This window comes from Pyrgilauda ruficollis, unplaced genomic scaffold (genome assembly GCF_017590135.1).
Source record: "Pyrgilauda ruficollis isolate IOZ18807 unplaced genomic scaffold, ASM1759013v1 scaffold11, whole genome shotgun sequence".
In the NCBI taxonomy this organism is placed as follows: Eukaryota; Metazoa; Chordata; class Aves; order Passeriformes; family Passeridae; genus Pyrgilauda; species Pyrgilauda ruficollis.
This window is the reverse complement of record NW_024509210.1, coordinates 3,584,353-3,610,464: the sequence shown is the minus strand read 5'-3', so window position 1 is coordinate 3,610,464 and position 26,112 is coordinate 3,584,353. Positions and strand designations below refer to the sequence as shown.

General features: G+C 43.0%; 1 protein-coding gene across 4 annotated transcripts in view; it reads right to left on the bottom strand.

Annotated features, from left to right (window-relative positions):
- The window catches only part of ANK3 (ankyrin 3), a 289,144-nt gene that overhangs the window by 52,237 nt on the left and 210,795 nt on the right, over positions 1-26,112 (bottom strand). For 2 of the 4 annotated variants that reach the window (XM_041475697.1, XM_041475680.1), the window contains exons 24-29: positions 19,158-19,281; positions 17,402-17,413; positions 16,150-16,252; positions 10,678-10,784; positions 3,624-3,848; positions 389-543 (exon numbers count right to left, since the gene is read on the bottom strand). In XM_041475697.1, coding sequence (XP_041331631.1) covers positions 389-543; positions 3,624-3,848; positions 10,678-10,784; positions 16,150-16,252; positions 17,402-17,413; positions 19,158-19,281 — 726 coding nt within the window. The remainder of the gene's footprint in view (positions 1-388; positions 544-3,623; positions 3,849-10,677; positions 10,785-16,149; positions 16,253-17,401; positions 17,414-19,157; positions 19,282-26,112) is intronic. The other 2 variants (XM_041475687.1, XM_041475670.1) reach the window with 2 other exon arrangements.

The following is a 26,112-nucleotide window of genomic DNA, read 5'->3' as shown; positions in this document are numbered from 1 at the left end:
AGCTCTGTGTCCGTGGGAAGGCCCCATGGAGCTGATATTTACACTTCATCGTTGGTTTGGAATGACCTTCCCGTGGCCCTGCCCGAGCAGCAGAGACACGGGTACCTCCAGCTGGGTGTTATTCTCAATTCATGCTGGAAAGCAACTGTGCAAACTCTGTTTAAGCTTGGCAAGACTTCAGACCAAAATTCACCACTCATTCCAGGATGTCTCCAGGCCACTGCAGAACAGTTTCTCCTTCTGCTCTGTCCAGCAGTTTAATATGGAACACACACTGTTCTCCCTGAAGTCAGACATCCCCTGCACTGTTTCAGTCTAGTTTGCTTTAGTCAGCCCATGTTAGCAAGCCTTCACAAAGGCAAGGCCAAAGCTTTGAGAAAATATTTACCTTCATCCATGCCATTAAGTATCTCAGTTAAGTCCTCATGCTTGCTGTCATACTGGTGCTCTTTCCACGTTTCACCGTTCTCGCTCCGCAGTACGATCAGTTCCCGTTCCTTGCCTCGCATTGATCCAAAATGCGGGATTTCCACTATGACAGGGCTAGGGAAAAAGGAACCATGTTATTTTTAACCCTCTATTTCCTCACTGCCCTCAATCTCCTATGGGTACTTAAGAAAACTACAGTCATTTTAAATAGTTAACACTGTTAGGATAAAAATGCTTTTAAAATTGCCAAAGCTGCACAATCCTTTATCATTTAAACTATATTAATGGATAAATCCAAAATACTAATATATAGCTTGTTTTTAGTGCAAATCTTTTGAAATATCTGCCTCCATGAAAAAAATAGTGGCAACTTTTAGTAAGGAGAGTTCTCCTTGCTCATTTATCCTAGGGTGTAGGTGATCCAACCTGCCTCCAGCACACACAGCACTGCTGACTTTTAACTGGCATTAGCATAGTCAAAGTTTGGATTAGGCTCAGGGAGTTTGAAGGGACAAAGTCAGTTCAGAAGCAGTCTGTCTATCCCAGTGCATGCAGCAGCCATTGACTGTAACAGGAACCATGCATTTATGCAGATTTTGAACTTCAAACTAAGTCCCACAGTTTTCAAAGCTCTCCCTGGCTCTCTGTTGATGCAGCTCCTGTGAAACAAAAGAGACTGTTTTTCTTTAGCTCCACTTTCTGGTTCTCATGCCCAGCATCACAGCTGCAACCTCTGCACAGCAAACATCACCGGGGAATCGTTAGATCCTTTCAGAATGGACTTCTCTGGGTTGAACAACATCACAACCACATTTATATTAGTTACTGTCAAACATTTTGGGGGGAAGGAAAGGGAATGAGAAGGTGGTTAATAATACACCTATGTCACCAGACAATGTACCTTCAACAGAGGACTGCAAGTGCATTACTGAACAGTTTGTATGAACAACCAACAGAAACCACCATTCACTTCATGTGCCATTCCTCAACAAAACAGACACTGTTGCCAAACACTTCACAGGCAGGATATGCATTTTAAAGTATGCTAAGACAAACCGACTGAAATCACACAGTAAGTGAACATTTATGGATTATGCAGCTTTAAGACATTTAAATAGACAGTATCATTATTTTCCTACAGAGGTTGTAAAGGGTTTAACTGCTTTGCAACAACTTGGTTAAAAGCAGTGTCACATGATGGGAGAAGGGTGCAGCATTTCTGTGGTTCTGTACATCTGAAAGGTGTTGGGTGCATTAACCAATCCAGCACTTGAGCACGAAATCACAACAGCCATCATGGGGAAAAACAAACTAGCTTGAGGCCCAGTTTGCACATTAAATTCCCAGGGAGAAAAGTTAGTCTTTTTTCCCCCATTAAAATGAGTTTAATTAATATGTATTTTAGATGCTTTTAGGAACACTGTTTTTCAAGTCTCAAGTCCTTTAACACAAAAACAGGAATGTAGTTGCTCTCTCCCATTGTGCACAGCAAGAAAATACCAAAAATTTAAATACATTGCTTAAGATATTTACTCTCTAGTTCAAAAAGAGCACAAGCTGAAAACTAAGGCTGTAGTACAATCTTTGCAGGCTAATATTTCAGATACTGTCTCTGTAAATATTTAGAAACTACACAATTTTGTGCATGACATTTAACAAGAATACTCAGTGAGAAGGTATTGAACAGGTTTGGAACACCAAACACTCACCAATATTTTGAAAACCCAATGCAATAAATTTCACAATATGGTTTGAAAACAACAGTCAAAAACATATGGAAACATCCTTACATGTTTAGACTATACACAGCAGTCCCTTTGGGTAGCATACTTGGCTTTGTAAATTTATTTTAACAGGATGCCTCTTTCAGGTTGAAAATATTAGTATTTCTCCAATCTTGCTGAATCAATTCATTCATTTGATTCACATTTTTTTCTGAATAATCTTTCATAAGTAATGGACTTTATTTCATCACATTTTACAAATGCTCTTCCCAAAACAGTCTCACTTGAGGCCTGTAAATACCTTCTCTACCACAGGGTTGAACTTAAAGGACTGCCACTGTGTATTAAAATGTATTTAATGCAGTAGAAACACTTCAAATTTAAAAAATTACAAAAGCACAGAAGTTATGAAAGCAGAATGCTGGCAGTGAATTTTACATGCCTATAAGCACAAGGTAGTAGCAGAGCTATATTAAATCAAGCCACTATGATTTTCTTTCAGTGACATAAATCAACTGAAAGTTTTAGGAAACTTAAAGAAAATAATGGGATTAACAAAAAATTGGAAACAAAAGAAAAACTGTAGACATTCTGTATCTTTTCCGTACATATCCTACCCAATAAATTTTGTTCCTTGTGGACCAAGCTGCAGGATTCGGCTAACCATGCTCTCACCCTCATTTAGAGGGGGAGGACTTTTAGGAAGATGCAGTTTACTGAATAACATCCATGCAGCAGGAAGAGAAACGAGAAGGGGAAATTAGGAACAAGCTGTCATTCCCGACAGAACCAGCAGTTTATACCAGGGTGCCACTCACGGTAATGAACAAAATTTATAATTAGGAAAAATATGGCCACATCATAGTGGATTGTTTCCCCTGTTTTAAGCTTTAAAAACAGTTCAGTTTCAGTGCTTCCGTTCCTAGCACTGGTACTACTTGTACCACCACTCCACAGCAGGTGCTCCACCGTCACTCCAAGTGGCTTTGCTCCACAAGACGGAGACAGGCAGCTCCCAGCAGCTCCAGAGGGAGCCGTGCACATGTTGGGAACAGAGCTCAGTAGCTGGGTCTCTGTGGGTGTCCCTAGACAATTCTTTGTGGTAGTGCTGTTTCTCTAAATACTCTACAAGCAAGAGGGTCAAAACCTGCTCTGGGTTTTTAGTGTGTGACTCCTCCTGACTTCCAAGGCAGGGTTGCATGAGTAGATGGGGGTGGGACCTGGCCTCCCTGTGGCTTTCCTTACCTTCACCTCCATCCTGCAGTCATCAAAGAGGCAAGACTCTCCTTAAAATGCAAGGGTTCTTACAGGAGGAAAGGCAGGTTGGCATTTTTTAATGTTTTAAGTTAAGTAGCCTGTGCTACGAGCTCAGATGAGGTAGAGTCAACGTTTACCTACTTAGATCCACAGGATAAAGGGAACGAAAGGTGCGACATGAGCATAAACAATTAAACTCACAGAACAACTCACCCTAAAAACTGTGCCCCTGCTGGCCCCATTTCTACAAGCCGACTTGCCAATCCTTCTCCTTCAACCATGGGTGGTGGGCTGGCCAGTTTGTGCCTCTTGACCAGGCGGCAGGTGATGCGGGTGGGCGCCGTGCACTTCCGCGGCGGGATGATGATCCTCATGCCATGGTGCCGACTGCCCCTCATGGAACCCCCGCGTGCGTCCACCATGAAACTAACCAGGAAACTGCCCAAAAAAGAAAACAGTTCAATGAAAGGCGTCTCGAAACAAGCAGATCACCAAAAAGTCAGCAGACACAGACTTCAAAACATTAGAAAAGTCATCCCGATCCCAGCTAAACTAAAAATAACATGAAGATCCTTTTAAAACTTGCACTTGCATGTTAACTACTGGTTATCAAAAGCAGGAATTGCTAAAGCTCTGGCAACATCATGGTGAAATGACCATGTTCTACTGAGCAATTTGGATTAAAAGTGTACACAAGAAGTGTATTAGTAGTGGTTTGTTAGAATTTTAAAACATCCCTTTGCTGCTGTTAGCTCTATTGTCCACAAATGAGAGCAATTAGCCTCACATGCATAAAGCAACCAGTGTAGAAAAAGGAGAATCAAAAATGCTTATTATTTTAGGAACCTCAGTGTTTAAAACCTTTCCACTGTCTCATCTGTAAATACTCTTGATGGCTGCCAGAGCAAGTGCCAGCACCATGGGTGAGAGTCCAGGCTACCAAGGGCTTCCACTGATGGGGAAGATAAGTGATGACTACCAAGTACATAACTTCCTTCAGGCTGTTGGCTCCCTGGTGGAAATCATGCCATTACTTCTCTTTGAAGATTAGATTCATTAGCAAAAAAAAAGAGACATTAAAGAAAAATCCCACTTGCTAGTGTCATTCCAATGCATAATTTTCCTTTTTTTTTTTTTTTTCACAAGGGGGTAAGAAATTATATTTGTAAATGATGAGTGGTGTATTTTTTAATAAAATCCTTTCTATTAGCATGGGAATAATTAAAATTAACAATTCATATTAGAATAGCTTCAGGCAGAAGATGCAATAAGAGGCTGGTATCAAGAGGGACATAAGTTACCAGCTCAGTCCTGATGCCAGTACAGATTTTGTTTGTTCCTTCTGTATGACAGACACTGACATAGCTGACACATCTGTCACGTGGCTTCGCTATTTTCAAGGCTGTTGCCAAAACTTCCAGCTTTTAAGAACTAAACCTTCACATGACTAACAGGTGAATCCATTCAATTTCTTGGCTCCTGACAGAAAAGTGAACTAAGAGTGTCAGCCAGTAATCCAGCGGATTGTGATGGCTCTTGGAAAAAAGCCCCCAAGTGCTCTCAAGTATGATGGGGAATTTGTGCAACACAGTTCCATTTGCTCTGAGACCAGCAGGATATCAACAGCAGCAACTGACAGGCACTGGCCAGGCCTGAAAATAAACTATATTCAGAAGTCTGGCCAACATAGGTGGGAAAAATCTGCACAAAAGCAGGAGAGAAATCACCATTTGGTATTTAGCGGTCTGCAGGAGAGAAGTGAGTAGGGACACAAGCTGTAAATATTGGAAGTATGATGGAAATTTTGCACAGCTGAATTCCAGATCAAGACATTGCTACATTGCCTTTCTTCAAATTAAAATCCATCAGTAAAGATGGGGAGGTAAAACTGCTCTCTGAGATTACCCTAGCCCAAATTTACAATTTCTCATGCACCAGAATTTATAATTCTCAGCCCAAATTTATAATCTCTCACTTTACAATACTGAGGCATGACATTTCACAGTAGTTCTCATACAGAAAAACTGCATCCACATTCCATGTTTCTCTCCTAGACAAATGCACTGTACACTCCAACAAATCCAAATGTTGCCACTAGGGTATCCCAGCTCCTCACAAGAGGAATTGTTTCAGCAGGACAGGATCTTGGCTAACCAAACACTTTTCATAAACATTAGACCTGTGTCAGAACCAGTATGCTTGATCTTTAAATTATATACCCTATAAGCGATTATAATCTTAGCATTTATGGATGCTTAGCTGGCCTTTTAGGAACGTGCATGGATTCTGTCTGCAGAGCTGGGGCCCTTTCAGACTGGAAGTTTGCAGGGTGGAGGGATGCCTGGCTGGAGCATCCCCAGGGCTGAAGCCACAGCAGCTCCAGGGAGGCACAGCTGGTCAGAGCACCATGGAGGAGCCTGGCAAGGCTGGGCTTGGCCGATGGCTCAGCACAAAGCAATGTTTTGGACAGCTGCCCATCACGTACACGGTTACTGGCTTGTTAAGCCACCTCAGAATTAATAATGAAAAGGAGGCTTTCATCTAGTGCAAAAATGCCAAAACTTACACTCAAGTAAGATGCTGTCTTCTGTACCCAAACTACTTAAACGATGGAAGGCATGTAAGAGTGAACTGCCAAAAATCTCTAGGCACCTAAATCAACTGTCTTATATTCATAATTTAAAAAAAAAAAAAAATCAGTAGAAGTTAAAATTAAGTGCAGACAAAAATCAGTCCCTGAGTTACCAGGGATGTTTAGGCTGTAGATTTTAAGCTCAGTCCAACCTCAGCAACCTGGTTCCTGCTCCTTCCAGCTTCGTGTCTGCACCAACTGCAGCCTCCAGTGCAGACAAAACCTGCAGCAGACCAGCCTTTGTGCACATTGCTCCCAGAGAATGGCAATCACTGCCAGCAGCTCATTGATTAATTATTTCCTTGTTTAATTTTCTCATTAGTAACTTACCGTGTAAAACAGTAACAACAATTCCAAACAGTATTTCATGCACTTTCTAGCTAAAAACATTAGTAGCTGATGCTTACCTAAATTAATGTTGCACTAATAATGGAAACTACAGTATGACCTCTAAAACACAATGCTAAAGGCTAATGAGCATTTCTACTTGGATACATGGAAGGGATGAGGATGTGGTTGGATGCACTACAAACATCTACACACACACTCTGTGGGAAAAAAAGTTTAAAAAACAAAATAAAATGAGGATTCACAGAAAGCACCGCGTTATCACCTTGAATCATACTGGGGGAGTGGAGAGGAATAGCTGCAAAATAATTTAGAAAGCAAATGGGAAAATTAATGTAAGATAATTATAGGCAAGCAACAGAAAATATCAATAATAAGTGCAAAGAAAAAGTAACAATCAGAAAAATAACAAAAGCAACATGTTTGAAGGCCAGCTTTAGAAATTATTTGGCTTTTGCTTCACATATTGTGACATATTTCATATAAAATATGCTACACATGGAAAAAAATCTGAAAGGGAGGGTTCATTTAATTAGCCAGCAGAACTCTACAAGTTCTCTGGAAAATGCAGAAGTACAAGGAGAAAAGCATTTGCTGTTTACTTAATCAGCAGGGAATTTATTGCAACACAACTTCTTCATTAAATTCCAAAACCATGTTCCTGTGTGCCATGGAAAACCAGTTCTTGCACTTCCCTAAAGCAGTTTATTTTCCAAAGCATAATGTGTAAACATATGTGTGGCAGGATGCTTGAAAGGAGTATCAGTCCATGCCATCCATTGCACTGCTGTCAAAAATGAGTTCTGTGTGTACAGCAGGTAAATTATATACAGTTAATATACTTATTATATACTATTTAATAATATTACTTATTAAATTATATAGTGAATATAATTTAAAACACAGTAAACGATAAAGAATCTGCAAGACTGGATCCAGTATTTCTGAGTTTTTCAATATTGGAAGGCAGTGTGGCACATTCATTTCTTTCTTTCAGCTAAGAAAAGGAAGGAGTTAAAGGCAACACGAAGAGACAACACCCACATTTTACTTAGGGAAAGCTGCAGGAGTAAGCTCCCATCTGACAGCTGAAGGTCATTTTGGTGAGGGTCTCTACCCTTCCAGAGGCCTCAAGATTCATGATGCATTTCAATGTACTGTTTACAATGGACCCTGTTCAAAACATATGCTGGCAAAACAACTTATCTGAACTCAAGAAGAAAAACATAAAACATTATCTTGGCTTGAAAAAAGGAAAAACCAGAAGAGTTGAAATCACTGCCAACAATTTCTACTTTCTCCTCCTTTCACTGATACACTGCTGGATCTCCACATCCTGCTCCCAGAATTCCCCTTCTGCTTGGGTGAGGAAATAAGAAGAAACAGTGATGCTTTCTCCTGACAGAGGGCAATTGGGGGAAGAGTGACCCGAGGCAGCAGTGCTGCTCCTGGCATGGCTCAAGGGGAGCCCTGGGATGATGGAGATGGCCAGGAGCAGTGGGGGCAGAGCCTGGCCACAGGGCCACCACACCACGGGGGCTGGCAGGCCCTGCCACAGGGAGAGCTGGGGACAAAGACAGGGATGAAGCACCCCAAACAAGCAGAAAAGGATTTGCTGTTCAGGAAAGACTGGCAGAAGAGATGTGAAAAGTCATGGTCCTCTGCATATCAGATGGAAGATTAGAACATCTGTTGATTGCCTCCAGGTGAAGATAACCAGGAAAATCAAACGGGATATTATAATATGGGGACACAACTGAGAAGTAAATAAGCAACAATGTTTGGTTTTTTTTTTCCTGACAAAGGAACTGAATCCTCAGAGCATCATTTCTGATGGATTTTCTACATCAAATAAGAAATGTAATGGGCCAGAAAAGCCCTGCATGTTTGAAGAATATTTTGGTTTATTCCCATTTGGAGAGCTATACCTGTTTGGAGGATATCTGTCCTCTCCCTGCCATGCAGCCCCAGAGTTTGCTCCCCTCTGGGCAACAGCTTTACCACCTCTGCATTTGAGAGGGCCCATGTACCAAGGGAGCAGATCTTATGTGAAAGCCCCCATGTCCACAGAACATACGTTTTGGAGGGCTGGAAACACTGGTGAACAGGCTAAAGACCTAAGGGCAGGCAAGTATTGTCCCAGAGGACTGGCAGGATGAAAACATCAGACCTATCTTCTATCAGGATGAAAAGAAACCAGAAAATTTTAGACCAATCAGTCTAATCCAAATTAGCAGGAAATATTCAGGAATAAATTATTTAATAATCACTCTATAAGGGCCTAAAGGATCAAGGTAATTAGTCAAGGTATTACACCTTTCCTTCCACCAGTCTCAAAATAAAAACAAACCAAAAATGTAAGCGGCAAGAGCAATTAATGCCAAATGAATTTGAATTCTTTCTTTGATGTGTGGAAGTACTGCCTTGGTACCTCAGCAAGCAATGGAGGTAGAGTACAGATAAGGTAAGTGCAGGATCACCTGAGAAGTTACCTCAAAAGAGGTACCATCAGTGCTTTCCTGGTACACTGAGAGGGAACTGCAAGGGCATATTTCACTGTGCTGTCCTGGCACAGGTACTAGGCTAAATGTCTTCAGAGTTTCAGCACAGAAAAAAGGTCTGAAAAGTCTTTGGAAAATAGGATCAGAATTAAAAGCTCCCTTGCTAAAAAATGGAAAAAGGGCTGGAATCAGCAAAGTGAAATACAATAGAGACAAATGCAAACAAGGGAATAAACCAAACACTTAAAACACAACACCTGTAAAAATTAACCAAACTTCAGGATTTCAAGAGCCAAGAAATTCTAGCAGATCACAAACATTCAGCAATAGAAACTGGAATTGCCAAAAGGATAACTCTCATTGCTTAAGCGTGCTCTGTGTCAGACCAAGGAGGTGGCAATCCTGGCTTACAAAGAAACTCTCATAAAAGAGGGGAGAGCTGGGGCAGAGCAGCAGGAATGTGCTGCATGGGGAAAGCACCACACCTAGGAGGGTCTGGGACATTTTAGTCTAAAAGGCAGGATTACATGTCTTCAGACAGAAAACAATTGTTAAGAGACCAGTAAGATCTTATTCTCAATGCCCACTATGGATATGACAATGGATATCCACCATGGGTAAGAAATAGGCTTACTCTGCAGCATTAGGGGAAGAAATAGTAAAATAGAAGACAGTGGACTACTGAAGCTGGGGGCCTATAGAATCTCTTATTTTTAGTGATTATTAGGACACTAAACATCTTTCAGGAATGGTTTGGCTACATTTTATCCTACAGCAAAGGAAAGGGTTGGGCTACCAGCTCTGTGAGGTCCTTTGCCAATGCACCATTCCAGGATAACCAACAGTCTTCAGCTTTTCACACTGCAATTCTTGACATTTTAATGCTAGCACTGACCACGTGCAGTGTTTTATCAGCTTGGGAACTAAAAATCCACTGCTGTATAGATCTGTTCAGCAGATGCAGGTGCAGATGTGCAGTGTGGGACTGTAGTTGAGATTTGTGGGGCTTGCTGTATTGGAAATGAAATATTTTGGTATGAGCCACACTCATTTTTATGATAAGAATGTAATTAGTCACAAAATGGGGAAGTAAATTAAAGCGGATATGAGATTTTATGTCCTGATCTCAAAAACTAAACAACAAATATTTACACTAGGCAATCTAATAATATGCAAAGATTACTTACACATTCATTTGCAAATTTTTACAATATGCATTCAGACATCACTACTACTGCATTTAAATCAAGTCTGCATGGCACTGTCAAGAAGCACCTAAATTACAGTGATGACTCATAAGTAAACAAATAGCACCACCAAAATCAAACTACAGTTATTGGAGACTAGGCAGGAGCTTGAAGTATAAATAAAATAACAGACCAAATTAAAGCCCCCCATTTTTTTCTCTATGAAATAAAAGAATACATAACATACTATCTCTGATTTCATATTCCAAATAATTTAACACAACGCAAACAAAATCATTTATGACGCTGAAAGCAAAGCATAAGCAACAGAAAAAGCAAAACGGGACTCTTAAAGAGAAGCTTGCAGGATTACAGTGTTTAGGCACTTGGAAAATTAAGTTCAGAAGCAAGTTTTTGGTTTGATATTCAAGAATTTAGGCTGCCTCCTGTTATTAAGCACCCTCCTTGAAGTCAGTGTGAATTTTGCCACTGGCTTCCAGTGGAGCAGGAACAGACATGTTACCAGCCATTACAGCAGGCTCTATTCTGCAGCTAACAATGCAGTTCCACATCTAAAGATAAACTGTTAAGTGACCTACCCAGAATGGATGGGACTGGAAACAAGGTTAACATTGTCCAAGGTGTCTGCAGCCCAGCTATAGTGCCTGAGAGAATCAGAATCAAACTCCCTTTGAAAGGTCAGGTGCTTCAAAAGAAAACAGAGAAATTGAAAATTAACATTAGAAACACTTATCTTAAATACAAGCTTGTTAATATAACTATGTTACATTTAGATCTGGTCCTTTCCATTTAACAGTGCTGATACTTCCAGGGTTAAATCACTGGAAATCCTGTAACAGAAACATGAAATACACACACACAAACTCTTGTCTCTTCAAACATTCTTTTTGCCCATTTTTTGCACTTCCTCTAGTTTCAAGTGTCTCTCCCCAGTCTTTACTTACTTTAATGTGCCAGGTTAAAAAGATTGAAGAAAAAAGAAATTACCATTTGTACTGCAGTCATACACCATACAGACAGGCCGTGTAATACCACCCCTCAGAGGATGCCATTGGATAGATCCTTATTCAAGCAGAACCTGGGAATAACTTCCCTGGGAGTTTCAGTGAGGCTGTGAAGGCAGGAGGAGGCTGGTTTTGCACAACCAACATGGGCACTGTTTTGTGGAGTGCCACTGCCCCTACTCATCTGGACAGAAATAGCTTTAACCCTGTGAGGCTATAATTAACTCCCTGAGGTGTGACTCGTTCCTCCTGCTGCCCACACACATGGACATTCACACATCCTGTGCTCCACAACATCCCTCACACTATAAATCCTCCTACTGGGCAGCAAAGCTATTCCAGCAAAAGACTTGTTGTCCTTTGTTCCTCTTGTCTTAGGAAATTAAACCAACTAAACTTCAAATACTGTTTCCCCCTATTTCCAGCGTGATATGAAAGCTTCTCCCCAATTTAAGAAGCACCATCATAAATTACATCAATACAAGAAAGTCAAGAAGCAACACACAACCTTCACCCAAGATGGTGTTAAAAACGTCAGTGTTTCCTGTAAAGTAGGTTGCTTGCTGCTCAGAGGCAAATGCAGCTAGAGAGAGCAGCCTGTTTGGACTGAAACCTCGTGGGCTGTTTTCAAATCACTTTCAATGGGTTCAAGTCAGAGCCAAGCACATGCTTCTAAAATCTTATTATTCCTACCTGGGTACCTCGTGGGCTGTTTTCAAATCACTTTCAATGGGTTCAAGTCAAAGCAGAGCCAAGCACACGCTTCTAAAATCTTACTACTCCTACCTGGGGTTTTTTATATGTTGACAAATACTGGTAGTGGAAATTAATTCTTTTGAATAGAAATATCAGCATTAGAAATAAATCTGGCAAATTCAGTTATAAACACACCAAAGTACTTCTCTTGAGAAGCTTCCACAAGATAAGCAGGCAGATAGCTGCTGTGCTGCTGGCCAGAACGAGCAACACTCCCATCACTCTGGGGTTTCCAAAAAGCTGCACTCTTCAGGCATTTCTTTCATTAGAAATGAGGATCCCAGTTTCATTCCAACAACTATTGACACTGTAATTTACTGCTCTTTGACAGAAACCCCTGCAGAGTGCAGCTTTGCTCTGTCACTCCTGGCTCGGTGCCTCTTCCCCAGCTCAACACTTCTATGAAGGATCTTTTGTTAAACTTTGTGCTGGAACAGATGTCCTTGAGGCCTGAGGTTCAAGCACAGACAACAACAATAGAGAGCAAACTTGCATATGCTAAACAGCAAAATACACCATCAGACATAAAAGGTAAAATAAATGCTGTCAAAACAATGACAATTAAGCATCCAAATTGGACTTAATTAGCACCATTTGAAATATTTGTTGTAATTTAGTTTAATGAAGACAGTTTTCTTAGTCTTTCCAATAAGATACTAGGGATTCTCCAACATTTCCTGGAGAGCCTGTGGTTCAGGCAGGAAAGCCAACACTGTGGAATTCTGCTATTCCAAATGATTGGTAAGAGCTCACACTGAGCACGGTTATTACTTTTGATACCAAACAGTGTAAGAGTTAGACAGGCTGGCCCAGGCATTGTAAGAATTTAGATAACTAAAAATAAATTTATTGTTTTGCTCAGTGATAAACTTTATCATCAAAAACAGGTCAAAACAAAGAAACACAAGAAATGGGCCAAAAGGAGCAACACAATTTGGTGTTTGTCCCTGAAAGGCTTGCTAAGCTGTACAGCATCACTGCACCGAGGCACAGGACACACATCAACAAATAAATGTGGGGTCAGGTTCCCTGTAACAGATGAAAAATGCTTATGTTCCCTTAGCAGTGGGATATGGAAAACTAAACACAGAGCCATATAAATTCCGAGGAAATACCATCACTCCAAAATAATCTGTGCTCGACAGAGCTGCTCCTGCACCTAGGGATGTGCTCTAGGTTTGCCTACACACCTGGGTGGGGTTCCTCAGTCCAGCTCCATGTCCTGAGACATGGTCTGTACACCAGGTAACTGGGTTTTTTTTTAAGCATTCCTTTCTGACCAAGTGCAAACAAACAGATCTTTTGGACATATGTAGAGCAAGCAAAAGCCCAAACACTGCAGCTAATAATTTTGGTGGAGAAACAGAGTAGGAAAAGCTGATAGCTGGATCCACTCATCTTACACACAGCACACATCTGTGAATCTCATTTTTTCAGCCTGTTGAGGTGCTGGATTTTCCATGCAGGAAAAAAAACCCCAAAAACTTCCTGTGTAAGTTGCAATATAAGCAGTCCAGAAGACAGAACATGGTCAGTGACATTAAATCACAGAATACATTCTGTGTCTGGTCAGGTCCCAGTGTTCCCTCCCTGGACTGAAGGAGATTAAAAATGCATTGCTAAAGGGTGTGGCAGCCTTAGATGCAAATGTGTGTATAAAAATACTGAGGGTTCTGCTGGCAAGGATCCTGCTGGTTGCATAACTGAATATCCAGGCTGTGTAATATCAAAGTTCAGCAAACAGAAAAATTTATGCTTCCTCCCAGATGAATTTATCCAGACTGAAGTGATTCAGCAAGCTGCTATTTAATGGACAGCCCGAGTCATCCTGCCTTTGGCTGATTAAATTCAGAGGCTGATGTAAATTATTCCACGGAGAAGTCATTTGGATTTAGTCTGAGTTGCTGCATCCAAGGTAACACGCCAGAACACAGAAATTTTAACTTTGCTCCAGCCAGGTCATGAGGTACAGTGTGGCCTGGATTCAGAGTTCCCTGTGAACAGGGTCAGCAATAAACCACCAAATGCAAACAACAGAGAATATAATGGCTTCTAAAGAATTATTAGAAACTCTTCTCTAACATTCCATGTGTTATGCTGGCAGTGAGGTTCAGTAAAGAATGGTTTCAAATCTTCTTCGTTTGACTCTTTCCAGTCTCCCAAGTCTACCAGGGATCCTGGGGAAAGGTGATGGGATCTGCTATCTTAACCAGACCAAGAGGTTGGCAAATGTTCCTTACTCTTTTACATACTGGTGTTTGTGATAAAATTAATTCCCAATAATTGACTTTGCTGCTGCCATGAACTCCAGACAGGTCTGAGCTGTACAAAAGGAGAGGAAATGGCATATACAGACAGGCAATGGATCAGTCTGCCTCAAAGCAGTGTGACTCCCAAAATAGCCTGAACTCCTCTCACTTCCCAGGCAGACTTTTAGAATATTGGTTTCAAACCACAAAGATCTTTGTTCCTGTGAATCCCATTGGTGGAACACAAATTGGTGCTTTTGTCCCCTTGCTCTCTACTGCCATAGCAGAGATTATCTAGGAGCCCATTAATGTGCAGAGGGATGAGGAAGGGGGGCAGGGATATTCTCCACCTCCCCAAATGCACTTCTCCTGCTTCAGCCAAAAGCTAGGGCTGGGCAGAAAACCACAGGAATTCCAGAGGATGGATACCTTTTTGTCAAGACATGGAGGTTTGGAGAAGTCATGGCAGAAAGTTTTAGCTGGTTTCTCTTTCTCATGAAGATAGTTTGTTGTTTTCATATTTGTTTTGCACAGAGTCATGGCTTTACCAATCTCTCAAGGCAGTACTGGTATTTTTTCCCAGTACTACATTCTTTGAGAGTTGTTAAGCACAGAGCTGGTTTTAAGCCTTGTTATGCGTACCCTAGCTGCTCAATCCATGCCATCTACTTCAATGGGAATCACAAACATAGCCAGCATCATAAAACAATGCAATATATTCTTAGACTGAAGAGTCTTCCTCTGCTCTGAAAGTTACATCATACCAAGAACATTTAATGAAGTCTTAGTATTAGAAGTCATCAAAGCAGCTTTAGATGCTCAGCCCTGACCTAGGAATTCCAGTGCCAGTAGTTGCAGATTTTGTTTTATGACTTCAAACCAAGCAAAACCACAAAATCACTGCTATGCAAGCTTTGGAAACTCTCCTTAGATGGCTGTTGCAAATTAAGGTTATTGAAGGTTTACAGCATTTCACTTTAAAATAACAATTTAATAATAAACATTCTGTTGCTAAACAGAATCCAATTTCTGCCATTCTCATAATACTACCATAACTGTGTGTAAAAGCTGTAGTAAAACTGGATGGCTTATCCCACAACAGAATTTACAGACTAATACAATCAAGGTTTAAAATGTACAAGTCCTGCTCTGTGAACCCTTTTCCCCATGAAAATATCCTCTGAGATCAATAACCCCCCAGTGCAGGAATGCTCTGTGAAAAGAGCAGCAGAAAAGCTCTGTTTCATTACAATCCACCTGATGCTCTTCCAGGGCACAAACAACAGTTCCACTCCACAGTCCTTCCCAAGTAAGGATTTTTACATTAATTTTTATCCAGCTTCCTAGCAGGTCTTTGGCTTCTGTGTATCAAGAAACTCTTGAGTAATTCACTTAGATTTGGAAATCTGAAGCAAGTCCCCCAAGGAAAATGCTGGGGAACTCACAAACAAAGCATACTGTACTCAATCACCCCCAGCTTTTGGAAAGACTTTCCCACGCTATCATCAGGTCAAAAGATGCTGCTTTTGTAGCATTAGTCACTGCACAAGTGTTTGGAAGATATATAAACTGAAGAGTCTATAATAGCTTAATCTTTACAAGGCCAAATTCTTCCCAGGAGTGAAAAAACAAGGACAGCAGTTGGAGTCCCCTCCATGTGGACAGAGCAGGCGAAGTAATTCCCAGTCTGTGCAGCACAAAGGTTGCTTAGTGTAAAACTCGTTGCTCCCAGCTTATCAAAGCACTCTAAAGACACACGTAACAGGAGCCTCACTGATCTCAGCCAGTAACCAGCCCCACACTCAGAGATATAACTGGTCCCTTAAAGACTCTTTTGGGTTGGAACCCCACCGCCTGCCCCTCGCAGGATCAAACCCAGAAAATGGTAACCCCACCATCTCTCGCTGGCAGCTCCTTTCTTGCCCCTTCTCACCAGCTAAGAGAGCAGCCAGAGTCTCTGGAAGCACAGCTGAGGCCTCCACACTGCAATGCCCTGCCAATGTGAAGAGCAGCTGCCTGGTGGCAGAGACACAGCACGTACCTGGTCCTTTGTGGGCACCAGCAGCTCCTCAATCATCATGCTGTCCCGGGCATAGGAGCTCCTGTTCAGCGTGTAGGACCTATCCGAACTGAAGGAGCGGAGGCTGTTGTATTTACCATTTATCATAGAAAGTGCGGGTGACAATGAGGTGAACAGAAAATAAAAACAAAAAAATTAATACATGCAACTTCCAGGGATAGCATCAAATGGCAAAACAAACATCATCTGTGAAATAAATACAAGGAGGAAAATGGAATAAAAAGTATTTGACTAGAGTTAAATATTCCCTTCCCTACAATATGCATAAGCAAAATCTCAGCAGATGCTTACTGCTTTGGCAGTAATGTTGTGGCTTTAGAATAAATCTAGAAAGGTGTATTCAAGTATTTAGATGAACTTTGATAAATATCTCCATGCCCTAACCCTGAAGGCGACCCACAGGGCAGGTCCCAGGGGAGCTGTGGGTAGGTCACAGTGCCTGCCCACAGAGCTCAGGCTGCTGAAGCAGGTTTAACCAAGAGCAAGTTTTATGTGATGTCACTCTTTGTGGCTGAACCACTTCTGACATTGTTACAAACACCGTAGTTATCCCTCTAGTTAGAAAGGAAAGGGTAATAAGTTTGAAATGAAAGGAGAAATAAATTTGCTTAATGACAACTAAGTACAGATTACGATGTTTGGGAATTATTTTGCGCATGTTAAACTCTTCAGAAAAAACTATGATCACTCCTAACATGTTGCAATTAAACCAACGTAGGAGTGTTTTACATTTAACCCTGGAAGGTACATTATGGTATGTGCTAAAAACATGCTGCAGGCCTAGACATGCTTGCTACGTGACAAAAAATAAAGTAGTAAAAAACGTGAATTAATACAAAGCAACATCCACCAACATATTACACTTTTGAACTAGCAACACTTTTCACACTCAGAACTCTACAACGTGTTTCATGCATTTAGTAGTTGCTAATTGAATTTCTCTAATCCCTTAGCACACGTTTCCTTCTTGTGCTGGAAGCAGAACAGGGATCTTAATTACACACTGTAGGCATATGTTAAGCAGACTTTTACATGATAAAGGGCATAAAGAATTTAAGTTATATTTGTTATAAGAGAGGGATATTTTCTAGGGCTGAACCCCCTGCTCCCCAAAATAAAAGCATGTCACTTTCCAATGCTAAATAAAATGAAGATGAGCAATGGCAGCAGCAGAAAGATGAGAGAGATGTAACACGATGCCATGCCTTCTTACCTGACTTTTGGACTAAAGCAATTTACATTGGAAAAGAAACAGGAGAAATAGAAAGCAAAGAATCAGACAGGAAAAGCAAGATGTTATGGCTGGATGGCTTATATATTTAATGTGTTCATTTCTTAATGTTACACTCAGAATCAGCAGTGAGATACATCCACAGAATACTTTTTTTTTTTTTGCTAAATTAAATACTTCACAGAAAAAAAACCACTGTATTTGTCTCCTCTGAGCATAACATGGGCAACGCAAAAAATGAGCTACGCAGCAACAAATAGTAATGGCACTGCTAAAACCAGAAGCATGGGAATATTAGATTCCTCTCAAAGAAAAGATAACATGGGGTTGAACCTCAGATCTCCCTAACAGATGGTGACCGTGGAATCTGCTCTCCCACCTGCTCAGGGAGCACTCTGTGCAAGAAGAGAGCTCTGAGGAGTGAAAGGTGTCAGGTAAATCAGTGTGGGGCTCTGCACTCAGAGCAGGATCCCTCTGCATCCCCAGTGCCCTGCTCCAGCCCTGATCACACTGGCAGGGCTGTGTGACCACCCTGCTCACACCAGACTGGAAAGCAGCATGTCAGCTTTGTTAATTCAGTTTACTGTGACACGAGATTCTCCCTTCAGATCTAATTTGCTGATTTTCTGGCTAATGGACTATTTAAAGCATCTTGGCATTTCTCATGAATGTATTATCTCATAAATACTTATTAACTTCCCTAAAAATTGTAAATCAAGCACAACAGGGCTGGGGACTACTGAATAGCAAATTTCCCCTGCATGCTTGCATTTCTAATACAGCCATAAGAAACAAGACTGAAGGGTAGACATCTCAGCTTTACCTTATGGGAGTTGCCATTTGCTGTTAGACAATGAACTCACTTTTTAAAACAGATCTTTAAACTACAGCATAGGAAAAAGCCCTCAGGGCTCCAGCTTATGAGGTTTAATTATTAGCTTCAGTACAATTCAACTGTCAGTAACTACACTGCAAATCCACCACTATGGAAGCAATCTCTGCTCACACAGTTTTAACTGTTTTGAGCAACACACATTGAAGGCTTTAGCAACATTCAAAAATAAAATGTAAAATGTTGATCTGGAAATACCTGCATTGAAATTAACATTAGTCAGACAACACATTAATTTTACAACGTTTTATCAGGTTCACAGGAACTTTGGCCTGTTTTTAGTAACATGTAATCCATTCCCTGTCAAAGTAAATCCTCCAACAAATTTAGGGGAAACCTGCCATTTTTTTTTTTTTTAATGTTGTCTTTCTCAGTTGGATTACTCACTAGCACCTTTAAAGAAATAAAAGCACCAAACAGCAAATGACTTGTCATTCAGTTTTTCTGGCATTTACATTCTTCAGCAAAACACACCCATTAAGGAGCCCTCTGCTGTGAGCATCAGTCTGGCCAGTAGTAGTCAAAAGGAACCAGGCTTTGCTGGCTGCTCCAGCTCAGTTTCTAGAGCAGCTGCAGACCGCTAGCAAAGAGATACCCTGGAGATGTTCAGAGCACGAACAGAGACCAGAAAAAGTGAATAGCTAAGTTTTGTGTATCACTGCCATACGAAGCCAACATGAATAAAGAATATGAAATAAAACTGCAATGAACAGATGCTTCAAAGGATGCACACCCCCTCTACTCCACTTCAAAGCAGACTGCAGTGCTGTGTGGAAGAGCTCGCTTGGTTTGTAAGAACTCGTTCCTGTGGTGGCACACGAACACGAGAAGCAGCAAACACAGTACCTGGCGGAGCGGGCTCCCAGGCTGAAGCCCATGTATCCTTCAGCAGGCAGAGAATCATCTCCCAGCTCTTTCAGATCCTGGGGTCCGAGGTATTTGTCTGTATCGCCTGTCATTGCATCCTCACCTGCCGGTACAAAAGCCAGGCTGGAATCAGAGCTACACGTAGGGCAGATGTTTGTGCGCTTAGTAAGTCATAACGCCCTTCCCTGCTCGCCAATAAGGAATCAATCCAGTCACCCCCACTTTCCCTAAGGCTCTTTCCACGCTGGATGTTAATTATCCACCCTCTGAGTGTGCCTGAGAAAATAATTTTATTGGGGGACAAATGAAAGAAGCAAAATTCCACCTTGACGTAAGCCCAATAAAGTTATACGAGGGATGACTTTTGCCCAATCGTCTCAGCAAGCTAAAGAGTTCCTCTGTACTTTGCATCACTGCGCTCACTTTTGCTTTCCTTACGGAAAAAAGAAAAAATCCCGAGCTGACAAAGCTGGATCGTTCTGTGTGAGGGGAAAAAAAACCCCAACAAAGCAACAAACCAATCGACAAAACCGAACCAACCCCCGGCTGTGAGAGCCAGCTTGTTTGCCCACCGGCCCTGAAAAGCGCAGCAAGCTTGAATGGAGGCTGAGGAGGGGAGGAAGAGGCCCGCCTTCCACCTTGGGTATTTCTCAATGCCTTCTGGAAGATTGAATGTAAGACGGGACTTTTAAAAAAGTTTTTTTATTATTATTTTTTAATGGTGCCAGGCTGGTTTCCGAAGGCAGTGCTGCCCCATCCCCGCGGTGCCCAACAAAGCCCGGGCACCGCCGGCACACGTGGGACACGCCACCCGCACGGAAGGACATCCTTAGCCGTTTTATCCAAAAAAACCCCAAGAGGAAGGAAAGTTACATGTTGGGAGAGGCGGGCAGACGCCACAAAGGGTTAACGGAGCAGCTGCCCGGCGGGGAGCATTTGCATGCCATTACATCATGCAAACCTACATTCCTGCATTGACAGAGCAAGTCCAAAATATGCTTTTTGCGGTTGCTGGGTCCCCCCGGCCCCCGCCCCGTTCCCTCCAGAGCACGGAGCAGAGCGCGCTCCCCGCAAACTCATGGCTCGCCCATAGTCACTCTCCCGCCTTGTTGTAGGTGTGCTGCGTTTAAAGTGCACAACAGAGAAGTTTAACAACAGCGCGATCCCGAAGGTAAGTGACTCCCAAGCCCAGACTCACGTTTCCCGCTTTCATTCAAGGAGTTTAGAGTAGTTTCCATTCACTAAACTCAGGAAACCACAGGCGAGCTCTGGTTTTAAACTAACAATCAAGTCTAAAAATACCCCTCAGCTACTGCTTTGCTAACGGCAAACAAACAGACCAACTTTCTCCTCCAGCCCAGCAACAACCGGTATTTTAAGCAGCAGTTTAAAAGCCAAAATATTCACAATACACCAGAAAGCATTCAAAAACCCGAAACAGAAACATCATACATCAAGTGAAACTTTAAAAAGTCTTACTGTTTTGGAAAGCCATTTTCACCAGCCTGGTCTATAAGATTTTTTCCCCTGGTGTTTCCAAGAATTCCTATTAGTCCTATTAGTCCTTAAGCAGTGATTTAGACTTAATCTCCAAACCAGCACAAGCAAACTAATCCCTGTGGGTCATATTCGCTTTCCACACAACAACTGAGATCTTCTTAACATCTTGATCTCTTCGTATGTATTTTAGGACATGTGCATCTTTGTCCTCTCAACTCAGATCAAAGTTCTTTGCAGATATGAAACAAAACGAGAAGTAGTAAGTTTAAAAAAAAAATTAAAAATCCCTTTTTAATCACTCCGCAGACATCCCTTTAAAGCTTCTGCTGATTGGATTACAGCCTCCCTTGGCAAGCCTCTTGAATGGTGACATAAATGCAGGCACTCCAGTTATTTGTATGTAAATAGGGGTGCTGCGAGGGTGTAGTTTTTCTGTAACTTGACGCCGGGGCTGCGCGGGGAGCGCGGGGCTGCGGGAAGGCGCTGCCTCCGCCCGCCCTCCCCGGCCGGGACCGCCGCCTCCGGGGAGCCCACCCTCGGCACACCCCCTCCCTCGGGGTCGGGGGCTGCTGTCCTGGGAGGAAGCAGCACCGAAGCCTGGGAGCCGAGGAAGCGGCCCGGGGAGGGCGAGAGATCCCGGGCAACTTTCAGCAACTACCAACTGAGCCGCTAAATTTGGAAAGTCCTGCCTTTGCAATACCTGAAGACAAGCGCCACGCCACCGCCGAGGAGGCATTTTCTTTAAGAGCATCTTTTGTCAAAGGCAAGGAGAATGACTAAAAAAACCCCATTCAGTCGAGCTGTAAAACACATCAGATGTTATCCTGCTAATCCAGCCGGGGCAGGATGACTCTGATGAAACGCTCTCATCAAAGGAAAAGCTGCATCTAGGAGTGGTAATTTCAAAGAATTCCACACATTGTTTTGTGATCGTGGGAGGCTGGAGCAGAATGGGTGGTGCACGTTTCAGCAATCCCACACTGTTTAATTAGGTGCTGCAGCTTAATCCTCTGCGCTTCAGGTAACACTGAGCACCGTGTTTGCTCACAGCGCACGGAATTCCTGCGGACACGGTCCCAGGGAAGAATGAAGACAAAACTGAACACAAACAACAGAGAAATGCCCAACAATGAGGCACCGATGAAAAAACACCAACAGATACCGCACTGCTTTGCTGCCTTGCCATCCTTCCCTTCCTAACAGGCTACATGTTGAAGAAAGGTGATGTCCCTGCTAGCAGTGGGTAAACACAGCTATCACAAGCAGAGGAAGCAGCTCAAAGTCCAGGGAAAAAGAGCGGCAGTAGGTCAAAGCAAGGCCCATCAGCTCTAGTGCACCCTGTCTCAGACAGCAGCCACATTTCACAGCAGAGCATGGGAACATGGACCAGCAGAAGTACTCCAGGACATTTTTCTACCTGGCACTGACTTGAGCACGTTTTATAAACCTGAAAGAGGTTTGTACAGTCGTGAACACATTTTTTTTTTTTCCTCTTTAAATTCTTCCAGCTACACTTTGAACTCGTGTAAATTTTTTATGCTCCCCACACCAAGGACCCTTGCAAGGAGTCATAAAAGTCAACTACCTCCTGCAGGAGGAGCAGCCCTTTCAAGCTGGATCTGCCTCTTGTGGTTTCACTGATGCCCCATATTTTTAAACTTCTGGAGAGCAGCAAGCACTGCTGCTCACTTTGCCACCCATTTTATGTTCCAGCCTATCCCTCACACAGTTTGTTTGCTTTTATTTTCTGGGATAGAAGGTTCTACTGCTTTTAGTCTTTTCTCCCCAAGAATATTTTTCTTACCTCTTACCATCTTTCTCATCCCAAGTTTTCCCTGTTTTTCTGGTCCCCCAGCATGTCTCCTACAGCTGGGAATTGCAGGAGCGCAGGGTAGGTGTTCTTTTTAGAGGCCAGTGAGAAATACAGGCTCTCTGGCAGCAGGAGAGAAGGCATCATGTGGCTTGGGAAAAGTCCCAGACAAAATTTAATCATAGGCTGGGATCCAGATGAGCATTTGTCATTTGGCTCTGCTAAAGATACCTGAGGATTTTGCCACTCCTTCATCACAGCCTGTCCAGAGCTGCCTTGATGGCAGAAGAGGGAGAGCCACAGGGAAAAGGAGGATGTTTCAAGTTGTAGCCAAGGTTTTGGTTTCACAAAGTATGGAGACAAGCCAGTACCAAACCACTGAAACTTTTATGAACCTGTGAAATTTTATGGAGCCAAAGAAACTCTGAAAAGTGAGCTTAAAAATATAATAAATCAACCCCTCCCAAAAGGACCAATAACAGATTTTCATGCATGGTGATGTTCTGACCTGTCTTAAATGCACTTAAAGTGTTGTATCTTAGCACCTACTCAGGGATCAGGCAGTGTGCATTCATGTTCTGTTAGGACATCTGTCTAATCTTCCAGGGATTGATTAGCATGATACTTATTCTTACTGAGGCAGGCATCTCCATTAAATGGGTTTAAAACTGTGTCCTGGTTTACACCTGAAAGTTTTTTATCTACTGAAGGCCACATAAAAATTAAATAAATTCAAAGCTCAAGAATAACTGGTTTTGGACAATGTCTAAACTCTCCACACCTGATCGGGTTTATGGATTGAATCCTTTTTTTGCCCTTCACTGCTCACAGTCTCTCTCCTCTTGGCATCAGCTCCCTTGGCTTGCTGTCCCTTCCCCTCTGGGACAGCAGCAGCAGCTTCAGGGGGGCTGTAGTGACAGGGCTCATGGCAAGGTTGTGGCAGGCACAGCAGGGCTCCAGCTCCCTGCACCAGATTAAAGCTCCTACAGCTGCCCAGAGGGATGCTGAGAGGATGAGCACGGCTGCAGAGGAGGGGATTCCTCCCAGGCCTCCTGCAGACAGCTGGAGTTGAGCTTTACCACGGCTGAGCCCTGCTCCCCACCAGCCCCATGGCACGGGCACAGGGCTGGGACCCCCAGCTGCACAGGAGCCAGCTCACAGCTGGAGACGGTGAGAGGAAAGACCCAGTTCTCCCAGTCTCAGGTTTACATTTGTAAGGTTTGCAATCCCGTCAAAAATAAAAGCACAGCACACGCTCAGTGTGCATTACAATTGCTCTTCTCTGCTGTGTATGAAGGTGAGCCCTCATTTCTTTTCCTCACAAAATCATGTTCACATCTTTCAAAAAAATACCATTTCTTTTTTGCGGTGTAGCAGTTTCCCAACACTTAACCTCAGTTGGGCAGACTTGCCAGAACGGTCTAGGAAAAAGAATAAAAAAAAGCTCTCTTCTCAACCAGTTTGACTCCAAACCAAACTGTCCTCAGCAGGGAAGACAAATTACACAATTCCCATGTAAATACTTATTTAGTGGGCACAGCAAGACATAAAACACAAGGAAATGGTTTCCTGACATTTGTCCCCGAGCTCTGAATCTCTACTTTCCAAGTCTTCAATTTCTCTTATGAGAGAAACCTTGAGGGTTGTGGCTCATTGAGAAGCCATTCAACAAGTCTGTCTCACTGAAGAGTTTTGGCTGATGATATGAACACCAGCCAAGCCAGGGAGAGCTTGGATTTGTTTGCTAAATTTGTGCCTTTCTCTCACTTGGAAATCAGCTCCCTGGCTCTGAGATTTGTCAGAGTGCCTTACCATCTTGAACAGATTTGTTTCGACTGGTGTGAGTGGATGCACTGTATATAAATACCCCACTAACACTGAGGGGCTGCAGGGATGGGCGTCACCGAGTTGTCTACAGATCTGCATGTCAGGGAAGAGACACAGGCCAGTGGTTATCACCTCAAAGCCTGCAATTCATCACAAGCCTCCCAAAACACCTGTTATCTGATTTGTGAGCTCCCTTTCAGTGCTGGGTTTGAAAAAGACCCTGTCATCTCAGTGTCATAGAACGGGTTGTAAGGCACCTTAAAGATCATGTTCTAACTCGGCTGCCATGGGCAGGGACACCTTCCACTAGACCAGGTTGCTCAAAGCCACATCCAGCCTGGCCTTGAACCAGGAGCACCCACATCTTCGCTGGGAAACCTGCTATAGCTCCTCACCATCCTCATAATGAAGAATTTCTTTTTAATTTTGAATATAAACCTACCCTCTTTCAGCTTAAATCCATTCCCTTTGTCCTGTCACAACATGCCCTTGTAAAAAGTCCCTCTCAAACTTTCCTGTAGGTCTCATTTAGGTACTGGAAGGTGCTCTAAGGTCTCCCTTGAACCTTCTCCAGGATGAACAAGTCCCTCAGCCTGGCTTCACAGGAGAGGTGCTCCAGCCCTCTGATCGTCTTTGTGGCCTCTTCTGGACTTGCTGCAACAGTTCCATGTCCTTCTCATGCTGGGAACCCAGAGCTGGATGCAGCACTCCAGGTGGGGAGAGCTGCCCATAGTGCTTTGCATGCAGCCCAGGACACAGCTGGACATTCCTGGGCTGCAAGTGCACATTGCCAGGTCATGTTGAGCTTCTCTTTCACCAACAGCCTCAAGCTGAGCTTCTCTTTCACCATCAGTCCCAATCCCTTCTCCACCCAGCCTGTATTTATGCTTGGGATTGCCCCGATCTGGATGCAGGACCTTGCACCTGGCCTTGCTAAGCATCATGAGTTTCACACGGTCCCACCTCTCCAGCCTGCCCAGGTCCCTGTGGGTGGCATCCCTTCCCTCCAGCATGTCAACCACACCACACAGCTGGGTGTCACCAGCAAACCTGCAGAGGGTGCACTGATCCCACTGTCCACATTCCCAACAAAACTGAAATGGCACCAGCTCCAATACCAACCCCTGAGGAATGGCACAAATCACTGGTCCCCCCTTTGGACACTGAGCCTTTGAACACAACTCTGAGTGCCCCATCCAGCCAATTCCTTAGCCACAGAGCTGTCCATCCATCAAATCTCTCTCTCCAGTTTAGACACAAGGATGCAGAGCAGGACTGTTTATGTATAAATGACTCTCTCAGCTCCCCTGGCAACAACACGGGTGCAGATTACAGTCTGCAACATGCAAGGAACCAATTGTACTACCTGCATTCCTAATTGTTGGTTTGGTCTTTGTTATAACTGAGAGTTAGTGACTAGAAAAAACCTCCACAGATTTTGCTTTAGAAAGGATCCCAAACCTTACAACTGACATCTTTAGCTCCAGCACCCAGGCTCCCCACAGGGTGTTTCTGGTCTGTACCTCCTGTGCAGTGGGACACAGCAAGTCCCTGCCCTGTTCACTCACACTATTATGCATCAGTGTTCCTGTCAGCTGAAACAATGCAACATTTTGAGCAGGACAATGGCCTAGGAGAGCTATTTGGGAAACAGGTATGTATGGTAAGAACATGATCCATTTGGAACTGCACAATGACAGATGGGGAACAAACCAAAAGCCTCAACGCATGAATTAAACAAGAGCTGCGCACAAAGAGCTGAAATATCTTTTACACCTTGCTGCTTGAATGCTATGA